The sequence below is a fragment of the Choloepus didactylus genome, chromosome 17, assembly GCF_015220235.1.
Source record: "Choloepus didactylus isolate mChoDid1 chromosome 17, mChoDid1.pri, whole genome shotgun sequence".
In the NCBI taxonomy this organism is placed as follows: domain Eukaryota; kingdom Metazoa; phylum Chordata; class Mammalia; order Pilosa; family Megalonychidae; genus Choloepus; species Choloepus didactylus.
Window position 1 is genome coordinate 78,363,192 of NC_051323.1, and position 19,133 is coordinate 78,382,324.

Here is a 19,133-nt window from a genome sequence, read left to right on the forward strand (position 1 = left end):
TGGAAACCAGGCCTTACCTTCTCCCTGGACTGAGGGGACCCTGCGTCTGCAGGGCCAGGGTCTTGGGCAGGGACCAGGTGACTGCAGTCTCTCATTCAAGGGTTAGAATGGGATTTTACCAGGACCTGTGCTTTTCTGCAAAGTTCCTGGAGTATGGTGCAGCAGTCACACTGCAAAACCAACCCTTGGGGTTCCCACCGACAAGAGGGAAGGGAGAAAGGAGCGGAGGGACAGCCTGGAAGAGCCTTATGAGGTTGGGGAGGGAAAACAGGGGGGAGGTCGCCTCAGGGCCCGTCCTCAGGCTCAGGGCAGACACCCTCCTGGCGGGGTGGTGCTTGCTCTCAGCACGTCCGGGCCCCTTTCTCATCCTGCTCCAAGTTTGTGGCTCGCTGATTAACACGTGTCTCCACTGGACAGTATGGTGGGGCTGGGCCAGGCCCTTTGGGCCCCCAATCCCTGGGTCTGCAGGCAAGGGTGGGACGGCCCCCCCCCCCCCGGGGAGGGATGTGGGGAGGGCAGCGCGGCTGTGCAAGAACCACCTGTCGCCTCCACATCTGTTTACAGACACCTTGGCTAGATGTGCACCCCACTACCCTGGGACGGTGGCAGACAGAGCTGCCCTGTTTCTGATGCAGCTTGTCTGCAGCCACCTGCCTTCCACCCCGCGATGTAACCTGAGTGGAAAGGGCTCCTAACCTGCTCTGTCTCGCCCCCTGCCCGCTGGAGGGGAGCCTTCCGGGCTGTGCAGAGGAGGCTGCACCCCAGGGGGGCAGAGCCCGAGGGACGCGGCCTGGGCCCGATGCCGAGGCCCTGGGTTGCTGCTGGGAGCCTCATTTCCAGTTGGGCCGAGTCACAGCAGCTGGATCCACATCCCTGCTCTGCGGTGAATGACTTCGGCTGTGCCGCCAAGGAGTGGGACCGTTCAAGGGTCTGTCCCTCACCGCCGGCTGGGCCCTCTCCTGACTTACCTGAGATGGAAGTTAGAAGCTCTGGGCCTGGAGCCACACAGTTCCAGCCCTGTCACCCTGTCCAACCCCCGTCTCCGAACACCCCCATGTCACGAAGGCTCTGTGAGGAGTCGGAGTCGCACGGAACTTGGCCCAGGTGGGACTGTCAGCACTGGCAGAAATCCAAACGACACTGGCTGAAGGAAAGGGTGGCGATGGGCTTGTTAACCGGAAGCCAGGGCTGGGTCTGCTCTTGCCGATCCCACGAGGCAGCAGACGCACCTTGCCGTCTCCAGCTCCGGTGTTTCCCCAGCCCTGGGCCTCCATCCTGGGCAGAGCATCTCCCTGGCTCAGGCAGAGACGTCCGGTCCAGCCTCCACCCTGCGGAGCGAGTGGAAGGGGAGGCCCGGGGAGGCTGGGGCACTGTATACCAGCTGGCAGGTGGCGTCTGTTGGCACATGTGGACTCGCAGCGTCCCTCCATGCCCTCTTCCCTTTCTATCGCCCTCTAAACCTGGCTTCACTCACTTCCCACAAGAAGCCGCTGCCAACATTGGACCATTTCCGCAGAGGTGGGTCTCCCTCCCCAGGGAGAGGGCTTCTTTCCTGCCTGCTGCCCGGCTTCTCGGGGCGGCTATTTACAGAATCGGGGTACGCAGTTGTTCCCAACTGTTGGTCTCTGGGCCTCCATTGAGTCTGGGGGTGACAGACCCCCGACTTGTCACTTTGGATACTCGACGTTGGTTCCACCAGGGTGCTGCTGTCCACGCAGTGCGGGACGTAAAGCTGCACTTCTGGGTCAAGCTGCCATAGCAAGGAGGTGGCTCTGAGGACAGACAGACAAAGCTGCTCTGCTGGCTCCAGGCCTGGTGGGAGGATGAATGTTCTGGAAGCCAGAGCAGTGGTGGATGAAGCAGCAGGTGGCCTGGCAGTGGGTCTCGGGCCCTGTGTGGAGCCCACGTCGTCACCGACGTGCAGGGCCACATTTCAGACCCTCCCGGCCTGGTTCTGGGTATTTCCTTCTGTATCTCTAGGCTTCCCTTTGGGCATCGTTTGCTTTCTCAGGTGAGTCTGCCTAAAGGCCCTGTGGATTCCTGCATTTTGGTTGCTGTGAAAACTCCATTTCTTATTGAAGTTAGTCTACTGACACTATGGTTTGATAGCTCAGTTTTATGAGCCCTGAGAGATGACCTGCTTCCCTCGTGCTGAAAACGTCTGGTCTCTGGGTGAGGCTGATGCTAAGTCCCTGGGGAGGGGAAGCCCTCGCTGGGGCTGCACGGGAGACCAAGTGGAGGTTCCCCGACAAAGCCTGAGCCTGAGGCTGAGCCGTCGCCACTGTTTTCTATGATAAATGAGATAATGAATAAGCACGGAATCCCAAAGACTGACATTTAATGTTTTGTGTGTTTTAGACAAAGCTTAAATATTAAGAAAGCTAAAATTAAAAATGTGTTGCCTGCGTTCTTTCACAGGTTAATTTACATGGCGATTCTGAGTTCCCCTTTCCGAGGGCGGCTGCCCCGGGGGACCCGTCTTCAGGCCTCACATTTCCTTCTCAGTCCGGTGCTCCCCCAGCGGAGCAGAGACCGGGGCCTCCCCTCACCGTCCCTATGTTTTCACTTGAAGTGTTTCTACGCATAATGAAGAGCTGGGCTGCGTACGAAAGGTCAGGCGGCCACCGGGCTTTGGGGTTTGCTGCCCGAGAGGAACGCTGCCCTAGAGGCCAAGAATCCGCGGGACGCTGTGGCAGCAACCCAGGCACCAGGTGGAGGCCCCGGGCTCGTGACAGAAAAACCACACTTGGAGTCAAGTCGACTAACAACTGTTTAGCACGCCTGTGGGAGAAACTAAACTTACAGCCGGCAGTGTGGAACGCACACGCACTGCACAACTGTGGCAAACCACAGTCCTAACCAACAGGCCAAACGCGCGCCCGTCGGGTCCGGAATTTGAGTGTAAGCCAGGGAACAAGTCCCGAGGGCCCGTCCTCTGTGTCCACGAAGCTGTTCTACAGTTCTTCCCGGACCTCTAACAAGGGCGTTTCTTGTCTCCTGGAGGCTCTGAAATACCAGAAACTTTCTTTTTTAAGTGTCAAGAAATTACGAGTCAGGGATCTGAAAGCCTAATGTTATAGGCAGAGCGTCATTTTTACGGAAGATGAAACACTCCGTCTCTTCCAGCTCCAGGAGCTCCTCCAGGGACACCACCACCAGGCCGTGCTCCCGCAGCAGCTCCGGGTAGCGGGACACAGACCGCTGGATCCTCGCCGATCGCCGCACGGGAGTGACGAGCTTCACGTCCTGCGCTTCTGGAATTCCGTTTATTCTGAGAGACAGCGAGAAACGCATTCAGAATCTTACAACCTCTTTTGAAACACGATTATCTTCCTTTCTTACTCTGTAATGAAACGTAGGGCACATCTCACCCTGGGTTGCCTCGAGAGCTTTGCCCTGAGGGGCCGGCCCCGCATCCCAGAAGAGGTGGGTGCTGCCCATTTGCGCTCAGACGGTGTAAGCACAGGGACTCAGGGCACGGAGTGTGGTTTATTTAAAGTCAACTACTTGGCAGTTGGTGTTTGTTTACTCCACAAACTTTCAAGAGTTGCTGGGTTTTGAGGAAATTGGTCCTATCACCAAATGGGTTTGGAGGTATGAATTCTAAGATTCTTTCTAACTTTGACAGAAAATTACTCAAAGAACGTCTTTGGAAATGGTGGACCAAGCCACAGACTGAAACTGGAACAAAATGGGCATCTTTCTAGTAAACTTTAATGCAACTAAACGCAGCCTGGAGACCTGCATGCAGGCCCACACTGCACAAAGCCACTGTTACTTGGCCAATGCCAGCAGGCGCACCTGCTAATCCGCTCTCGGAATAAATCCAGGGCCAGCAGAGGTGGTTTTTGGATCAACTGCCTGCCTTCATCCAAATGCAAACGATTGGGAACAGGGAAAAGTGATGCTACATTACCGTTTTAAAAAATGGTGCTGATATCCTGACATGGTTCCTTAAATCAGCACAGATTCTGCCTTAATCTCGTACTTGCTCAAATCAAACACGTCTGCTGTGAGAATCCACCCCCCTGCCCCCTGTTCTCGCTGTGTGGCTTGCTGCTCCTCTCACAGCCTCAGAGGCCGCCCTTGCCCAGGACATCTTGCCCCGCCTCCTGCAACCCTCACGCCCCCACAACAGTGTTGACAGCAAAGGAAGGTGGGACAAAAGGGGGTGAGGGGGCTGAGCACTTCCTGCTAGCATTCCCAGCCTGCAGCACCCTCCCAAGTGCAGTCAGGTGTCGTCAGGCCTGAGGGCGTCCGAAGAGCACGTGTGCAAAGGGCACGATTGTCAGGGCTGGAGTGTGTGAAGAGAGTGTGCAGAGAAGGGCATGATCGTCAGGGCTGAGGGCGTGCGAAGAGCGCATGCAGAGAAGGGCACGATCGTTAGAGTCGATGGCGTGCGAACAGAGCGTGCAGAGAAGGGCACGATCATCAGGGCCGAGTGTGTGAAGAGAGTGTGCAGAGAAGGGCACGATCGTTAGAGTCGATGGCGTGTGAACAGAGCGTGCAGAGATGGGCACGATCGTTAGAGTCGATGGCATGTGAACAGAGTGTGCAGAGATGGGCACGATCGTCAGGGCCGAGTATGTGAAGAGAGTGTGCAGAGAAGGGCACGATCGTTAGAGTTGATGGCGTGTGAACAGAGCGTGCAGAGATGGGCACGATCGTCAGGGCCGAGTGTGTGGGAAGTGCGTGTGCAGAGCAGGGCACGATCGTTAGAGTCGATGGCGTGTGAACAGAGCGTGCAGAGAAGGGCACGATCGTTAGAGTCGATGGTGTGCGAACAGAGCGTGCAGAGATGGGCACGATCGTTAGAGTCGATGGCGTGTGAACAGAGCGTGCAGAGAAGGGCACGATCGTTAGAGTCGATGGCGTGCGAACAGAGCGTGCAGATATGGGCACGATCGTTAGAGTCGATGGCGTGCGAACAGAGCGTGCAGAGATGGGCACGGTCGTCAGGGCCGAGTGTGTGAAGAGCGCATGCAGAGAAGGGCACGATCGTTAGAGTAGATGGCGTGTGAACAGAGCGTGCAGAGATGGGCACGGTCGTCAGGGCCGAGTGTGTGAAGAGAGTGTGCAGAGCAGGGCACGATCGTTAGAGTCGATGGCGTGTGAACAGAGCGTGCAGAGATGGGCACGATCGTTAGAGTCGATGGCGTGCGAACAGAGCGTGCAGAGGTGGGCACGATCGTCAGGGCCGAGTGTGTGAACAGAGCGTGCAGAGATGGGCACGGTCGTCAGGGCCGAGTGTGTGGGAAGTGCGTGTGCAGAGCAGGGCACGATCGTTAGAGTCGATGGCGTGCGAACAGAGCGTGCAGAGATGGGCACGATCGTCAGGGCCGAGTGTGTGGGAAGTGCGTGTGCAGAGCAGGGCACGATCGTTAGAGTCGATGGCGTGCGAACAGAGCGTGCAGAGATGGGCACGATCGTCAGGGCCGAGTGTGTGGGAAGTGCGTGTGCAGAGAAGGGCACGATCGTTAAGAGTCGATGGCGTGCGAACAGAGCATGCAGAGGTGGGCACGATCGTCAGGGCCGAGTGTGTGAACAGAGCGTGCAGAGATGGGCACGATCGTCAGGGCCTAGTGTGTGGGAAGTGCGTGTGCAGAGAAGGGCACGATCGTTAGAGTCGATGGCGTGTGAACAGAGCGTGCAGAGATGGGCACGATCGTTAGAGTCGATGGCGTGTGAACAGAGCGTGCAGAGACGGGCACGATCGTTAGAGTCGATGGCGTGTGAACAGAGCGTGCAGAGATGGGCACGATCGTTAGAGTCGATGGCGTGTGAACAGAGCGTGCAGAGATGGGCACGATCGTTAGAGTCGATGGTGTGTGAACAGAGCGTGCAGAGATGGGCACGATCGTCAGGGCCGAGTGTGTGAAGAGCGCGTGCAGAGCAGGGCACGATCGTTAGAGTCGATGGCATGCGAACAGAGCGTGCAGAGAAGGGCACGATCGTCAGGGCCGAGTGTGTGGGAAGTGTGTGTGCAGAGATGGGCACGATCGTTAGAGTCGATGGCGTGTGAACAGAGCGTGCAGAGAAGGGCACGATCGTTAGAGTCGATGGCGTGTGAACAGAGCGTGCAGAGATGGGCACGATCGTCAGGGCCGAGTGTGTGGGAAGTGCGTGTGCAGAGAAGGGCACGATCGTTAGAGTCGATGGCGTGTGAACAGAGCGCATGCAGAGAAGGGCACGATCGTTAGAGTCGATGGCGTGTGAACAGAGCGTGCAGAGAAGGGCACGATCGTTAGAGTCGATGGCGTGCGAACAGAGCGTGCAGAGATGGGCACGATCGTCAGGGCCGAGTGTGTGGGAAGTGCGTGTGCAGAGCAGGGCACGATCGTTAGAGTCGATGGCGTGTGAACAGAGCGTGCAGAGAAGGGCACGATCGTTAGAGTCGATGGCGTGTGAACAGAGCGCATGCAGAGAAGGGCACGATCGTTAGAGTCGATGGCGTGTGAACAGAGCGTGCAGAGAAGGGCACGATCGTTAGAGTCGATGGCGTGCGAACAGAGCGTGCAGAGATGGGCACGATCGTCAGGGCCGAGTGTGCGGGAAGTGCGTGTGCAGAGCAGGGCACGATCGTTAGAGTCGATGGCGTGTGAACAGAGCATGCAGAGAAGGGCACGATCGTTAGAGTCGATGGCGTGTGAACAGAGCGTGCAGAGAAGGGCACGATCGTTAGAGTCGATGGCGTGCGAACAGAGCGTGCAGAGAAGGGCACGATCGTTAGAGTCGATGGCGTGTGAACAGAGCGTGCAGAGATGGGCACGATCGTCAGGGCCGAGTGTGTGAAGAGAGTGTGCAGAGAAGGGCACGATCGTTAGAGTCGATGGCGTGCGAACAGAGCGTGCAGAGAAGGGCACGATCGTTAGAGTCGATGGCGTGCGAACAGAGCGTGCAGAGATGGGCACGATCGTCAGGGCTGAGTGTGTGAAGAGAGTGTGCAGAGAAGGGCACGATCGTTAGAGTCGATGGTGTGTGAACAGAGCGTGCAGAGATGGGCACGATCGTCAGGGCCGAGTGTGTGAAGAGAGTGTGCAGAGAAGGGCACGATCGTTAGAGTCGATGGCGTGCGAACAGAGCGTGCAGAGATGGGCACGATCGTCAGGGCCAAGTGTGTGAAGAGAGTGTGCAGAGAAGGGCACGATCGTTAGAGTCGATGGCGTGCGAACAGAGCGTGCAGAGGTGGGCACGATCGTCAGGGCCGAGTGTGTGAACAGAGTGTGCAGAGGTGGGCACGGTCGTCAGGGCCGAGTGTGTGGGAAGTGTGTGTGCAGAGCAGGCCGCGGATCCTCCTGCTGGTGGCCCCGCCCCACCCGTGAGCAGGAGCAACCATAGACAGCTGTTATCCCGGTCGTGCGGAGGGGAGACTGATCTGTGAGCCCGATGTGCTGCAGGCTTTGCTCACCTGGGGACCGGGGCCACCTGTAACTTGATGCCAGGGTGCCTGTCCTGGGCGGCTGTGGCTGTCTGGGGTGTTGCTGTGACCTGTTCTCTATCTTTTGGAGAAAGACAAGATTTCTTGGGCTCCATCCCCTCAGCCAGCTCTCCTGCTGGTGCTGTGTTGGTTTCAGCAACTGAAGATTCAGAGGTAGTTCCTATGTGTGCAAAGTCAAGGAGGAAAGTGAGGTTCTGCAATGCAACGAGCTAAAAATCAATAAAATGAAGAAGGAACGCATCCGACAGTTTCCCAGTGATCCTGGGAGGAGTGGCTGACTTCTGGGACACAGGAGCAGCCCTTCCTGGCGCCGCAGGCCAGCCCCCACCAGCCCTCCAGGAGGCCTTGGGGATGGATCCTGGAACGGTCTCCACCTCCAGCACACCCTGAGAGTGCCCATGGGGGCTGGTCACTGGCCTTCCACCCTCCTACCCACCCTGGATCGAGACCCCCTGGTCCCCTCCTCACTGGGATGAGCACATGAGGCCATTGGACCGTGGGTGGCAGAATGCAAAACACTGCACAATTCTCATAAAACGCCACCAACAATGACCAAAATGAAAGCAGAGAAGGTAGACCGAGGCAGACAGAAATCGTGGCTGGAGGCCAAGACCCTCAGAGGGTCAAGGGGGCTGACGAGGCAAAAGGGAGGGATTCTTTTTTTTTCTTTTTAATTTTTATTGGGATTGTTCAGATACCATACAATTATCCAAAGATCCAAACTGTACAATCAGTTGCCCCTGGTACCCTCATACAGCTGTGCATCCATCACCGGAATTTTTGTTCAATTTTCAGAATCTTTTCATTACTCCAGACAAGAAATAAAGTGAGAGATGAAAAAAGAAAAAGAAAAAAAAAAGAAAAGGAAACTCGAACCCTCCCATATCCCTAACCAACCCCGCTCAATTGTTGACTCATAGTGTTGGTATAGTACATTTGTTGTTGTTTATGAAAGAATGTTGAAATACTACTAACTGTAGTATATAGTTTGCAATAGGTATATATTTCTTCCCTATTAACTTCTAATTATTAACTTCCATTATTAATGAAGAATGGAAGTTAATAATTTCCATTACTAACTTCTAATTGTATTGTCATACATTTGTTCTGGTTCATGGAAGAGTTTGCTAATATTTGTACAGTTAATCATGGACATTGCCCACCATAGGATTCAGTTTTATACATTCCCATCTTTTGACCTCCAACTTTCCTTCTGGTGACATGTATGACTCTGAGCTTCCCCTTTCCACCTCACTCACGCACCATTTGGCACTGTTAGTTATTCTCACATCTTGCTACCAACACCTCTGTTCATTTCCAAACATTTAAGTTCATCCTAGTTGAACATTCTGCTCATACTAAGCAACCGCTCCCCATTCTTAAGCCTCGTCCTATATTTTGGTACCTTATCTTTCATGTCTATGAGTTTACATGTTATAATTAGTTCTTATCAGTGAGACAAAAGGGAGGGATTCTTGACTGTTTTTTTTTTCAGCCCTTTGAGGAACATGGCTGTATATTATAACCAAATATCTGGATAGCAGCATTGTTCCCAGCCGAGAGTCTACCCTGGGGACACCCACCTAGGACTCATCCCCCAGAGCAGCGGGTTCTCAGCATGATTCCAATGACTTCACTGTTCTTCAAAGTAAAATCTGCTCTTAAAGGAAAATGATCTGTTATCTTCTAAGATAATAAAAAGAATCCATTTTATTTTCTATAGGTAACTATTCTTTCTTTCAATTCATGTAATGGATCTTACTAGCAACGACAACGTGCCGCCCACCGTGTCTGGCACAGCCATTCTCGGAGAAGGTCTCCTAAAGGTTCTCGCAGTGACAGTTACGGCACCAGGGAAAAAGCCTCCTGCAACGGCTGATTTTAAAGGGATGGCACGAATTCAGATGTGACGGTGCGGGTGGGTTTGTTAGGATTACACTTCAGGTTACCCAAACCTTTTGCCTCAGTCTCTCCTGATAAAGAGCCATTTGTCTTCTCCCACCTAAGACTCCACGGAAGATTCTCTAGCCTGGGAGCTTCTGTTGGAAACAACCTTTGTTCAGGGTTGGGTAGGACTGGAAATGAACTGGCTGCTGCCGATGGCTGAAAGGGCCAGGCCATGGAACCCAAGTCCTTTCTTTTTTCCTATGAGTCCCTGGGTGACTTTTTCTTTCACAGACAGAAGGAAGGAATTTAAATACAAAAATAATGGTACCTTCCGTGGTTCTGTTTGGGTCTTGTAAAATGTTAAGGACAACTTCCCGCAACTCCTGTATTGGCTGGAAGGAAGAGAACACATGAACAGTATTAAAAACATTCATGAAAAAAATGATCTAACAGAAATGTTTCCTTCTTTTAAAAAAACTCATCTAGCTATAACACTTTAAAAGTTTCAGATTTATAGCTTCACGGGAAAAATGAAGGAACGTAAAATGTTGATTAAATGCTGACACACTTGACTTTAATGAAGGTGTGTTTATGGAAAGTTGTCTTTAATGAAATTTCTCTAAATCAAATTCCATTTTCTTTTAGGTTCGCACACACTGAAGATGTGTTCTGACAGAAAGGCCCAAAGTTGTAAAGCTAGCCAAACAGAGAAACTGCAAATGTTTTTATGTTACCCTAGTTTTATAATAAAAGTCATATGCCTCATAACAGAAAAATTGAATAAAAACAGTCAAACCAAAAAAGGAAAAAAAAAAATCTATAACCCTGTTACCCAAATATGACTTCTGTTGGCATTTTGGGCAATTTTTTCCTTAGTCGTTTCCTTCTTTTTCTTTCTAATTTTGTAACATAATAGCAACATAGCTTAAATAAAACAAAAACCTTTATAGAAAGTAATTTGCTGATAAAATTATCTGAGATAGCCTTGCTTTTCGGAATCATGTAAACGATATCAAGACACTGAACATCAGAGTGCACTGCACTTTCTCATGGGATCTCGTATTTGGAGGTCAGGCTTCCTGACCTGGGGGTCCAGCAAATAGATCAAAACCAACAATGCAGCATAAAAGGAAAGCAACCCACACAATCTCACCAAATCTAAAATACAACTGTGCCTTACGCATAGTGAATTGGGAATAAATGTACAGGACACATTGCAAAGAGTCTGAACCATATAAAGCATTCATCAAGTGTGTGTCACATTTTTACCGACTTTCGGTTAAAGATGGTGGATGGAATAAACATTTATTTCTATTCCCTCTTGAAACTCTGAGATAATAAAAGGATTAAAAAAGGCAGCAACCCACAGAGGAAGAGAATTGGAAAGAAGAAATAGCAACCAGCTCTTGGGAGCCGGATACAGGAGGAAGTGGGCAGCCAAGCAGGCGGTGTGGCCAGGAAACAGCCCGACTCACCCAGGTCTCCGGAAGGCTCAGGAACGAGGCAGGGGCTCAGACCAGGAGGGCCTCTGAGCATCTGTCAAAAGCAGCCGGACCCTCAAGTCCACCCCACCCTGCGCTCCAGGCAGCCACTGTGCCAGGCTGAGTGAAGTGGGTGCACGCACTGAACGGGAGACCAATGAGAGTTTCCAGGCTAGAGTCCGAGGCCCCAGCTCTCCTCTCCTGGTACACAGTCGGGAGAACCTTCTCTCGGGAATCTGGCCAGGCTGGGAGAAAGGACCTGGAGATACTGATGTGGAAGCTTTCCACCCAACTGACTCAGCCAGTGAAGTCTCATCTACGTGTCCAGACTTCTGATAAGCTTTTCCAAACCCAGCTTTTAAATACAAGCAAATAACCCAATTTCATCAGCATCTGAGTAAAGCCTTTAATAAATAATAGAGAAGAAAGCAGGAGAAAAAGAAAAGACCTGTTTTGGAGAAGAAACATACAATGCAGGAAGAAGAAAACTTAAAAAACAAACACCTACCATTAATATTTTAAGAGCAGTGAGAGAAGATACTGCAACCAAGAAATAACAGATTATATGTTAAAAAAAACCCAACAACACAGGACTCTTGGAAATAAAAAATACGACAAATCAAAAACTCAATAGAAAGATTAGAAGACACATTATAGGAAATCTTTTAAAAGCAGAGCAAAAGACAGATGGAAAATAGAAAAAGGAAATTAGACAATAAGAAGTCCACTGTCAAAACAATGGAGTTCCAGAGCGAGAGACCCGAGAGACCCGAGACCCCAGCGGAAAGGAAACCACGGCGACATCGCTCCAGAAGACCTTCTGAGTGGAAGGTCCCAGCATGGCAGAAACATCCGACAGGCCTGGGCACACCTTAGTAACAGATCAGAACACTCTGGCAGGAAAAGATCCTTCAAGTTACCACAGGGGAAAAACCAACCAAACACAAAGGATCAAAAATGAGGGTGACTCAGACTTTCAACACTGGAGCCTCCAATATTCTGAGGAAATGGCTTGTAACCTAGAATTCTTTACTTGGCTGAGCTACCGATGCAAGTCTATGAAGCTACTGGAGGACGTGCTCTGCCAAAATGAAGGAATAAACCAAGAAGGGGGAAGATAAGGTCTCCGGATCTGCCCAACTCAAGAAGGATATAAAGGGAATCTGAGGGTGATGGTGAAAGGGGGTCTGAGGTGGCAGCTGGTAAAGAACAGAAGGTGGCTCTGGGAGAAAGGTCTCCAAGAAAAAGAATTCAATAGAATATCCGATATTTTGAAAATACTGAGAAATTTAGATGTTGAAGAGTTGGGGAATTGGTATAGAAGAACTCAGAAAACTAAGCCAAAGAACAACTGGACAATAATTAATTCCAGGAAAAGCAGGGCATTGTGCATGAAAGGCAAAGAGGCCACAGTGTACAGAGGGTCAATATATTCACAATAAGGAGGATGCTGAAAAGTGACCGGAATTTCCACACGACTAATGGAAATATGAGGGACGGCAGAGGTTTGCAACGGTGACAGGGATGTATGTGTGTGTTGTGTGTCCGTAGAGCTGTGTGTGAAAGAGGCTTAAATTCCCATCTTCCACGGCTGGAAGTCCACAAATCACATCTAAATCTGGAAAGTCGAGAAACAGCAATACAAGCAAACCTTTGTACCCTGAAAGTACAGAGGAAAATATCAAAATAATCAGTTTGCTCTGGGATGTGGGAAATGGGAGAGAACGAAGAGAGGCAGAGGACTGATATTTTTCCTAACACACCTAAATGAATTATTTGATTTTGAATAACCATGGAAAAAGTTACCATAAAATACGTAATGACATGGAAAGTTATACTTACTTAAGTGAAAAGTGTCATAAATCTATTTGATAGTCTTTGCAATAAAACATTATTAGAGTTTTTCTCTAGGTCTTAGAATTTTAAGTTATTTCATGTGATGGATATCAATGCGATGGGTCTAATATATTTTTAGGCTCTTTATGGGAAAGGCGAGGCCCGCCCAGGACCGATACTCACTGCTGCCCCACTCCTAATTGCCTCTTCATAGAGCCCGACAACGTCAAAGGTGCCTTTTCGTGCCAACAACTTTGCTTTGCAGATCCAAAATTTTGCAAATTTTTCAGCCTCAGGAATACTGGACAATATGGTAAACATTTCTTTAGAAAATACACCCTAGGAAAAAGGAAATGCCCAGAGGTAATTATGACCACCTTGTTGTTACCTTCCAAATATGTCTCACAGCAGCCAGACATCAGCCTGGTCATCGGTTTATCAACTTTTTAAACCTTTCAAGTTTACTGAGGTGCAGATTTGCATATAATAAAATGTACCCATTTTAACTACATTTCAATGAGTTTTGGCACTGATCATTAAATGTTAAGAATTACATGAGGTTAAATACACAGAAAAACGTATATCATAGCTGAAGGTAAGGACATATTTTCTACATTTTTATTTGGTGCAAAAAATAAACAGACAAATGAAACAAAGAAACTAGACCGATCATTTATATACAAAAAGGAAAGTAGAAACAGCTCCACTGGCTTGGTCTCCTCTGGCCCAGACGGGCCCCCTAGGCTGAGCAGCCCCCCACCCCCGAGACAGGGGAGACACCCGGGCAGCTCACACACAAGAATCACCCGAGCTTGAGAAAACCACCAAGGAAAGAGGCGTAAAGCTCAACAACACAAGAATGGACAGTGGAGCAAGCAGGGGAGGGAGCCAGGAGGAATACATCCTAGAGAACTGCAGGCAGGAGCTCCAGAGTGACAGGATGAGAAGGAGCCAGCAGGGGGCTGGCCAGTGGCAAGGACACCCTGAGGAGTTAGTCAGTGAGCTGAAGATTCAGCTGTGGAATAACCCAGTGCGAAACAACAGAGAAAGGACGAGCTGAAAGAGAAGTGCGAGTTCTGGAGGAGACAAGTTACTCCTATATTCCGACACCCATTGAAGAGGATTTCTAGCAGGAGAGAGAGAGAAAGCAAAGGAGAGCACACACTCAAAGCAGCTGAGAAGTCTTCCAGAAACCAAACAAAGAGACAAGTGTTCAGACTGAAAAGGCCCTTGGAGGGCCAAACAGGATGAATGAGAAAAGAACCAAGGATAAGAAGAAAACCTTAAAAGCTGAGAGAGAGAGAGAGAGAGAGAGAGAGAGAGAGAGAGAGAGAGAGAGGAAAACAAGGATTACTTATAGAGGAATGAGAATCGGATTGACATGAGACTTTAATTTTAATTAACAACTCCAGATTCAAGAAAAAGCAGTAATTTCAAACTCTCCTAGGAAAAGAATGTGAAATTAGATTTTTCCCCAGTCAAATTATGACCCCAGTGAAGGTGAAATAATACTTTCTTAAGTGTAAGGACTCAGAAAGTTTACCATCTGGAACCACATTTGCCTTCCCATGGGCTGGCATTGTGCTCTGGCGCTGGCAGCCCGGACCCAGCCTCAACGTGCCCCGTGGGTGGCAGGAGCCCCAGGCCTGCAGGGCCCATCCTCAGGGCTCTGCCTCCGAGTCTCTAGGACACCCCAACCTCTCTCTGCTCCCCTGGACCCCATGGTGCTGCCTCCTGCACCTGTGGGCTCAGGCCCCCTTTTGCTTTGTCGGCTTGTGTTCCTGTACCCTTTCGTGCACACGGGCTCCTGATGTGCTCCCCTTCCCGACAGCCAGCATTTGCATCTCTTTCTGGGTCCAGAGAGCCCTATGTACCTGGGAAGTCATGTCCCCACAGGGGCAACCATCAGCCAGCGACTGCACACACTGATTCCTGCCCCGCTGCCCTGATCTGGACAACCCCGAGAGGTGCGGCCGTGGAAAGAGGCAAAGGCACCCTCTGTGGGGCTTTGCTCGCGCTCCTCCCTCGCTGGCCGTGCCCCTACCAGCCTTCTCTGGGAGCCTTGTCCTCACAAATCACTCCCCAGGGTCTGCTTCGAAGGACCTGCACAGGGCAGGTGCAGCCGACTCCAGCTTACGTTCCTCCTGTGGACACACCTGCGTGGCTCCTGCTTCTCTGACCCCACCTGACGGGTCCCACTCAAACTTGAGGACAGGACCAGAGTGAATCCAGAGGCAAACTTACAGCATCACACACACGCATAAGAAAATCAGGACTGCCACAAATGACCTATGCTTTCAACTAAAAAAGCTAGAAAAAGAACGGTAAACATAAGAACAGGTGCAGACATGAGTGCAAGAGAAAAAATAATCAACAAAAAACAAAAGATGGCCTTTTAAAAAGATTACTAAATAGGGAAATATTTGGCAAGTCTGATTTAAAAAAAAACACAAAAATAAATTACTAAAATTGACTCAAAAAAAAAAAAAAAAATAGAAAACCTAACTAGATCAATAATCATAGAAGAAATTGAAAAGGTACACACACAAAACTATCCCCCAAAGAAGCATGGTCCAGAGGATTTTATGGGCAAGTTCTACCAAACATTCAAAGAACAAGGTAATTCTCAAGTTCCACAAACTTTTTTCACAGTATAGGTAAAAAGGAAAATACCCAAAAGATATGAAAAAACCAGTGTAACACCACTACTAGAAAAACACAAGATAGTCAAAGAACATGTATAAAAATCCGAAATAAAATAATTGCAACTCACAAAACAAAACGCTCTACTTATTTCTCTATTGTATATGAACCCGCACAAAACCACCCGGAAGGACACCGGCCAGAGTGGTCACCTCCCAGAGTGCCCGGAGGCCGGTCATCTGCTGCGCTCTGAAATGCTTGTAACAAGAACGTATTCATGTACTTTTAAAATACAACTAAAAAAGAGAAAGAGCAAAAAATTGAAAAAAAAAAAGTTTTAAAAGAGAAAGAAATGAAAGTAAACAAAAGAACTGGAGTTTAATTCTGCAAGGAAAAACTGTTTGATTCAAGTTTTCCATTTTTTGTTGATGGTCTCGCTTGTTTCAAGGACTTCAGTATAGAAGTCTGATCCACAATTTTTAATTAATATAGTTTTCTGTCAGGGAATCTCCTAAGAATCATACTTTTTGCCTTCCATCTACTTTATTCTTATCTGCAGAATTCAAACATAATTTAGATACCATTTACAGTTCCCCACAGTATTTAGAATAACCAACTTGACACATGACCTGCCTTTGACTTGAGCTTCGTACCCAAATGTTGACTCTTTGGACCCTGAAGTTCCTTCGGGATCCCCCTGAGCCAGACTGCACCTCCACTTCATTTGTAAAGATAGTGATGGTCATTGCATGAGGTGATACAAGTAAAGTGCTTAAAACAGTGCTGGCAAATAAGAACCACTGAGTGCAGTTATTAATCTTGTTATTATTTTATATTAAAAAGAATAACTAAACTCCTGCTTAGACATGCAGAGTAGGCTCCGTCCCCAGCACCACGTTTAGGCGGCCCAGGTTCCGGGCCCCCCACTCACCCCCTCGATGAGCTGCAGGCACTCTGCCAAGGTGCTGCTGATTCTATCGGACAGTTCGAGCTGTGCCTTCTTCTCTTCCTCTTCCTCTTCGATGCTCTTCCAGAATGAAATATTCATTTTCTCTATTACTTTTCTTTTTGTTTCCAGTTCCATAGGGGGCCGTTTATAGATTTTCCCCTTAGATTTCCTCCATTCTTCCAGTTGTTTTCTGCAATTAAAGGGGTGGGGGTTGGGGGAAGGGGAGGGAGACCGACTTTAGTTTTCAGTGGTTATAAGCGTCGAAGCTCTGCGACATGCACAGATTGAGTGCAACTAACGACTTCCAACCACAGCAAAGGACCGACTGAGACGGTGGCGACGGCAGCACTGGGCAGCCCCTGCCTTCAGGAGGCAGGCCGGGGAGGTGCCAGGGCCACAGGGGCCGCATCGTGGCCTCACACTCCTTGACTTTTTGACTGTTCTTCATTTTTCCCCACAAATTTTCATTTCACCTGCACGCTCCCTTGACAGCTGCTGTCCAAGCCGTCCCCTCCGTCTCCTGGGTCACCAACTCAGTTCACCATTTCTTCCACCACCTGCCACTTAACTAGTCCCACCAGACCAACATGCGGCCCTCAGCAGGGCGGTGGTCACTCAGGGACCACCCCACCCAGTTCCTCAGCCCTCTCCTGACCAGCCAGCGACTTCAGGGCTCTTCTTGAGTAGCCGGCCAACCCCAGATCTGCTCCACGGTCCACACACTCCACTCTTGCTTCCAAGCAGCCTGTGGACTGCCGCTGGGGAGGCCCCGAGACGCGCAGGCCCCAGCGTCTGGAGATGCAGGCTCTGCACAGTGACGACTGCACACTGGCTGTGAATGCATGTCTTCAGCCCAGATTTCTCCCTGGCGCCCCGAACTTCATAAGGCCCACGTCTTCAAGCCAGCGTCTTCCAGGCACCTAAATTTAATACCGTCCAAAGCAAAGCTCCTGCGTTTCATCTTCAAACCTGTTCCCGGGCGTCCCTACCTTGGTGAACAGTACCCCACTCTGCCCAGTTGTAGGCCCCAAACCAGGAGCTGCCTTTGAGAGGTCCCTCCCCTACCCCACACCAGACACGTCGCCGTACAGTCGGCACCAGCCCGTCCACCTGTCCATCTCCACTGCCACCACCCTAGCCCGAGACAGTCACCTGCCCAAATGCCGCAGCAGTCTCCTAACTCATCTCCCTGCTCCGACCCTAAACCTCATTAAATTCATTCTTCTGAAAGCTAGAAAGACCTTTAAAATGCAAACCAGATGTCTGTGCCTGGCGGCATAAAACTCCAAGTGTTTTCCATGGCTGAAAGGCACCAAATAATTTGGCTCCAGCCTGCCTCTCCAACCTCAGGTCACCCCCCAGACAACCACCTTCAGCTTCTTGACCCAAGACGCTCCTGCCGGGGCCTGCACTTTCAGGCTCAGTCCTCTGCAGAAACGCCGTGCCCTGGAGAGGGGGTTACCCTAACTGTCCTGCCTCGTTTAATCACGTGCTGATTCTGTCTTCCCCGCCAGGATGTCGCTCCCAGAAGGCAGAAACCTTGTCTTGTCTCCCACTGGACGTCCAGCACCCAGCACTGGGCTTGGCACACACAGATGTTCAATAACCTTCATTAAATTCACCTTTCAGTGTGCAGTTCTGTGAGTTTTGACAAACACATGAAGTCAGGTAACCATCACTACAGTCAAGATACAAAACAGTTCCAGCACCTTCAGAACTTGGCAGTCAACCCCCTCCCCAACCCTCGTTCCCACAAACCATGCTTCTCTTCCCTTGACTCCCGAGCACGACCCATGCAGTGCTTATTTCAACCCCAACTGCTCCCCACCTCACCCTAACCAGCCCTGATGACAAAAACGGAGGCATCCGGCACGTGAGGGAGCTTTCCTTCTCTGAAGTCAACCTCGGGCCACACTTTTATTTCTCTAGTACTTGCATGTGTGCCTCAGACAACAAGCTCCCAGTGGTAGGGACTGACTGCGTGCTCACCTGGGTCCCCCAGGGCTGGCACGCTGCAGGTGCTCCAGGAGCACCTGAGGGATGAGTGGACGATGCTGTCCCTCTCCAGACTCCCTCTCTTTTGTACTCAGATGCACCCGGCAAAGAGCAGGGTCCCGCGACTGCTCACCTGCTGCCTGACCCGCAGGGCCTCGCTCCCCAGCTCAGGCCCTCACTCCGTCTTCTCTCTGCTCAGAGGCTCGTCCTCCTTGTCACTCGCCTTTTCTCAGCCTTGGGTCTTGGCTCGGAGGCCCTGTACTCCCTTGGAGCGCACCCTCGCTGACCCCCACCTACAGAAGCTGTCCCAGCCGCTCTCAACCACATAGCCCTGGGTTAAGCTGTTTATCTTCTGCCTCCTCAGGAGGGCAGAGAGCTTGTCAGTGGTGTTCAGGGCTGTATCCAGACCACTCCCTCACTGCACACTGCACCATCTAGCTCTCGCCCTCGTCAGGAACCTCCTCATTTCCCGCTGGGAGCTCCACCCCATCACGAGAGAGGTCCGGCCATGTACACGGCTGCAGAACCCTGCGGCTTGGTCTCAAGCCTCATCTGTGTCAGAATCTGCGCCCCGCAATTGGACTGGTCCCCTGGTTCCCACCATCCAGCCCTTCTGAGCCCCCCTCTTCCCTAGCTTCCTCCCACGGCTTCACTCCTAGAGACTTCCTGCCTTTTCCTTGGCAGGGGACGGCTGCCCTCCCACTCCCGGCTACCATGAGCTCCCTTCCCTGCCCCCAGCCTGCTCAGTGCCTGCATGGAGGGGCTTGAGGAGGAGTCGACAATGGCAACTCCCAGTTTTTACTAACACTGTGTTGTATTTGTCTCATTTTTTTCCTCCAGGGTTGTAGCTAACAACTACTCAGAAGCCATTATTTATGGCCTGTATCCTATTCTTGGTGGTCAA

General features: G+C 50.7%; 1 protein-coding gene across 2 annotated transcripts in view; it reads right to left on the reverse strand.

Annotated features, from left to right (window-relative positions):
- Window positions 1-2,321: 2,321 nt before the first annotated feature.
- The window catches only part of CKAP2L (cytoskeleton associated protein 2 like), a 29,017-nt gene continuing 12,205 nt past the window's right edge, over window positions 2,322-19,133 (reverse strand). Inside the window, exons 5-9 of one of the 2 annotated variants that reach the window (XM_037807084.1) lie at window positions 16,217-16,424; window positions 12,826-12,981; window positions 9,654-9,717; window positions 7,409-7,598; window positions 2,322-3,271 (exon numbers count right to left, since the gene is read on the reverse strand). In XM_037807084.1, coding sequence (XP_037663012.1) covers window positions 3,046-3,271; window positions 7,409-7,598; window positions 9,654-9,717; window positions 12,826-12,981; window positions 16,217-16,424 — 844 coding nt within the window. In that variant the 3' untranslated portion in view covers window positions 2,322-3,045. Of the gene's footprint in view, window positions 3,272-7,408; window positions 7,599-9,021; window positions 9,099-9,653; window positions 9,718-12,825; window positions 12,982-16,216; window positions 16,425-19,133 lie in introns of those variants that run through there. The other variant, XR_005212377.1, reaches the window with a different exon arrangement.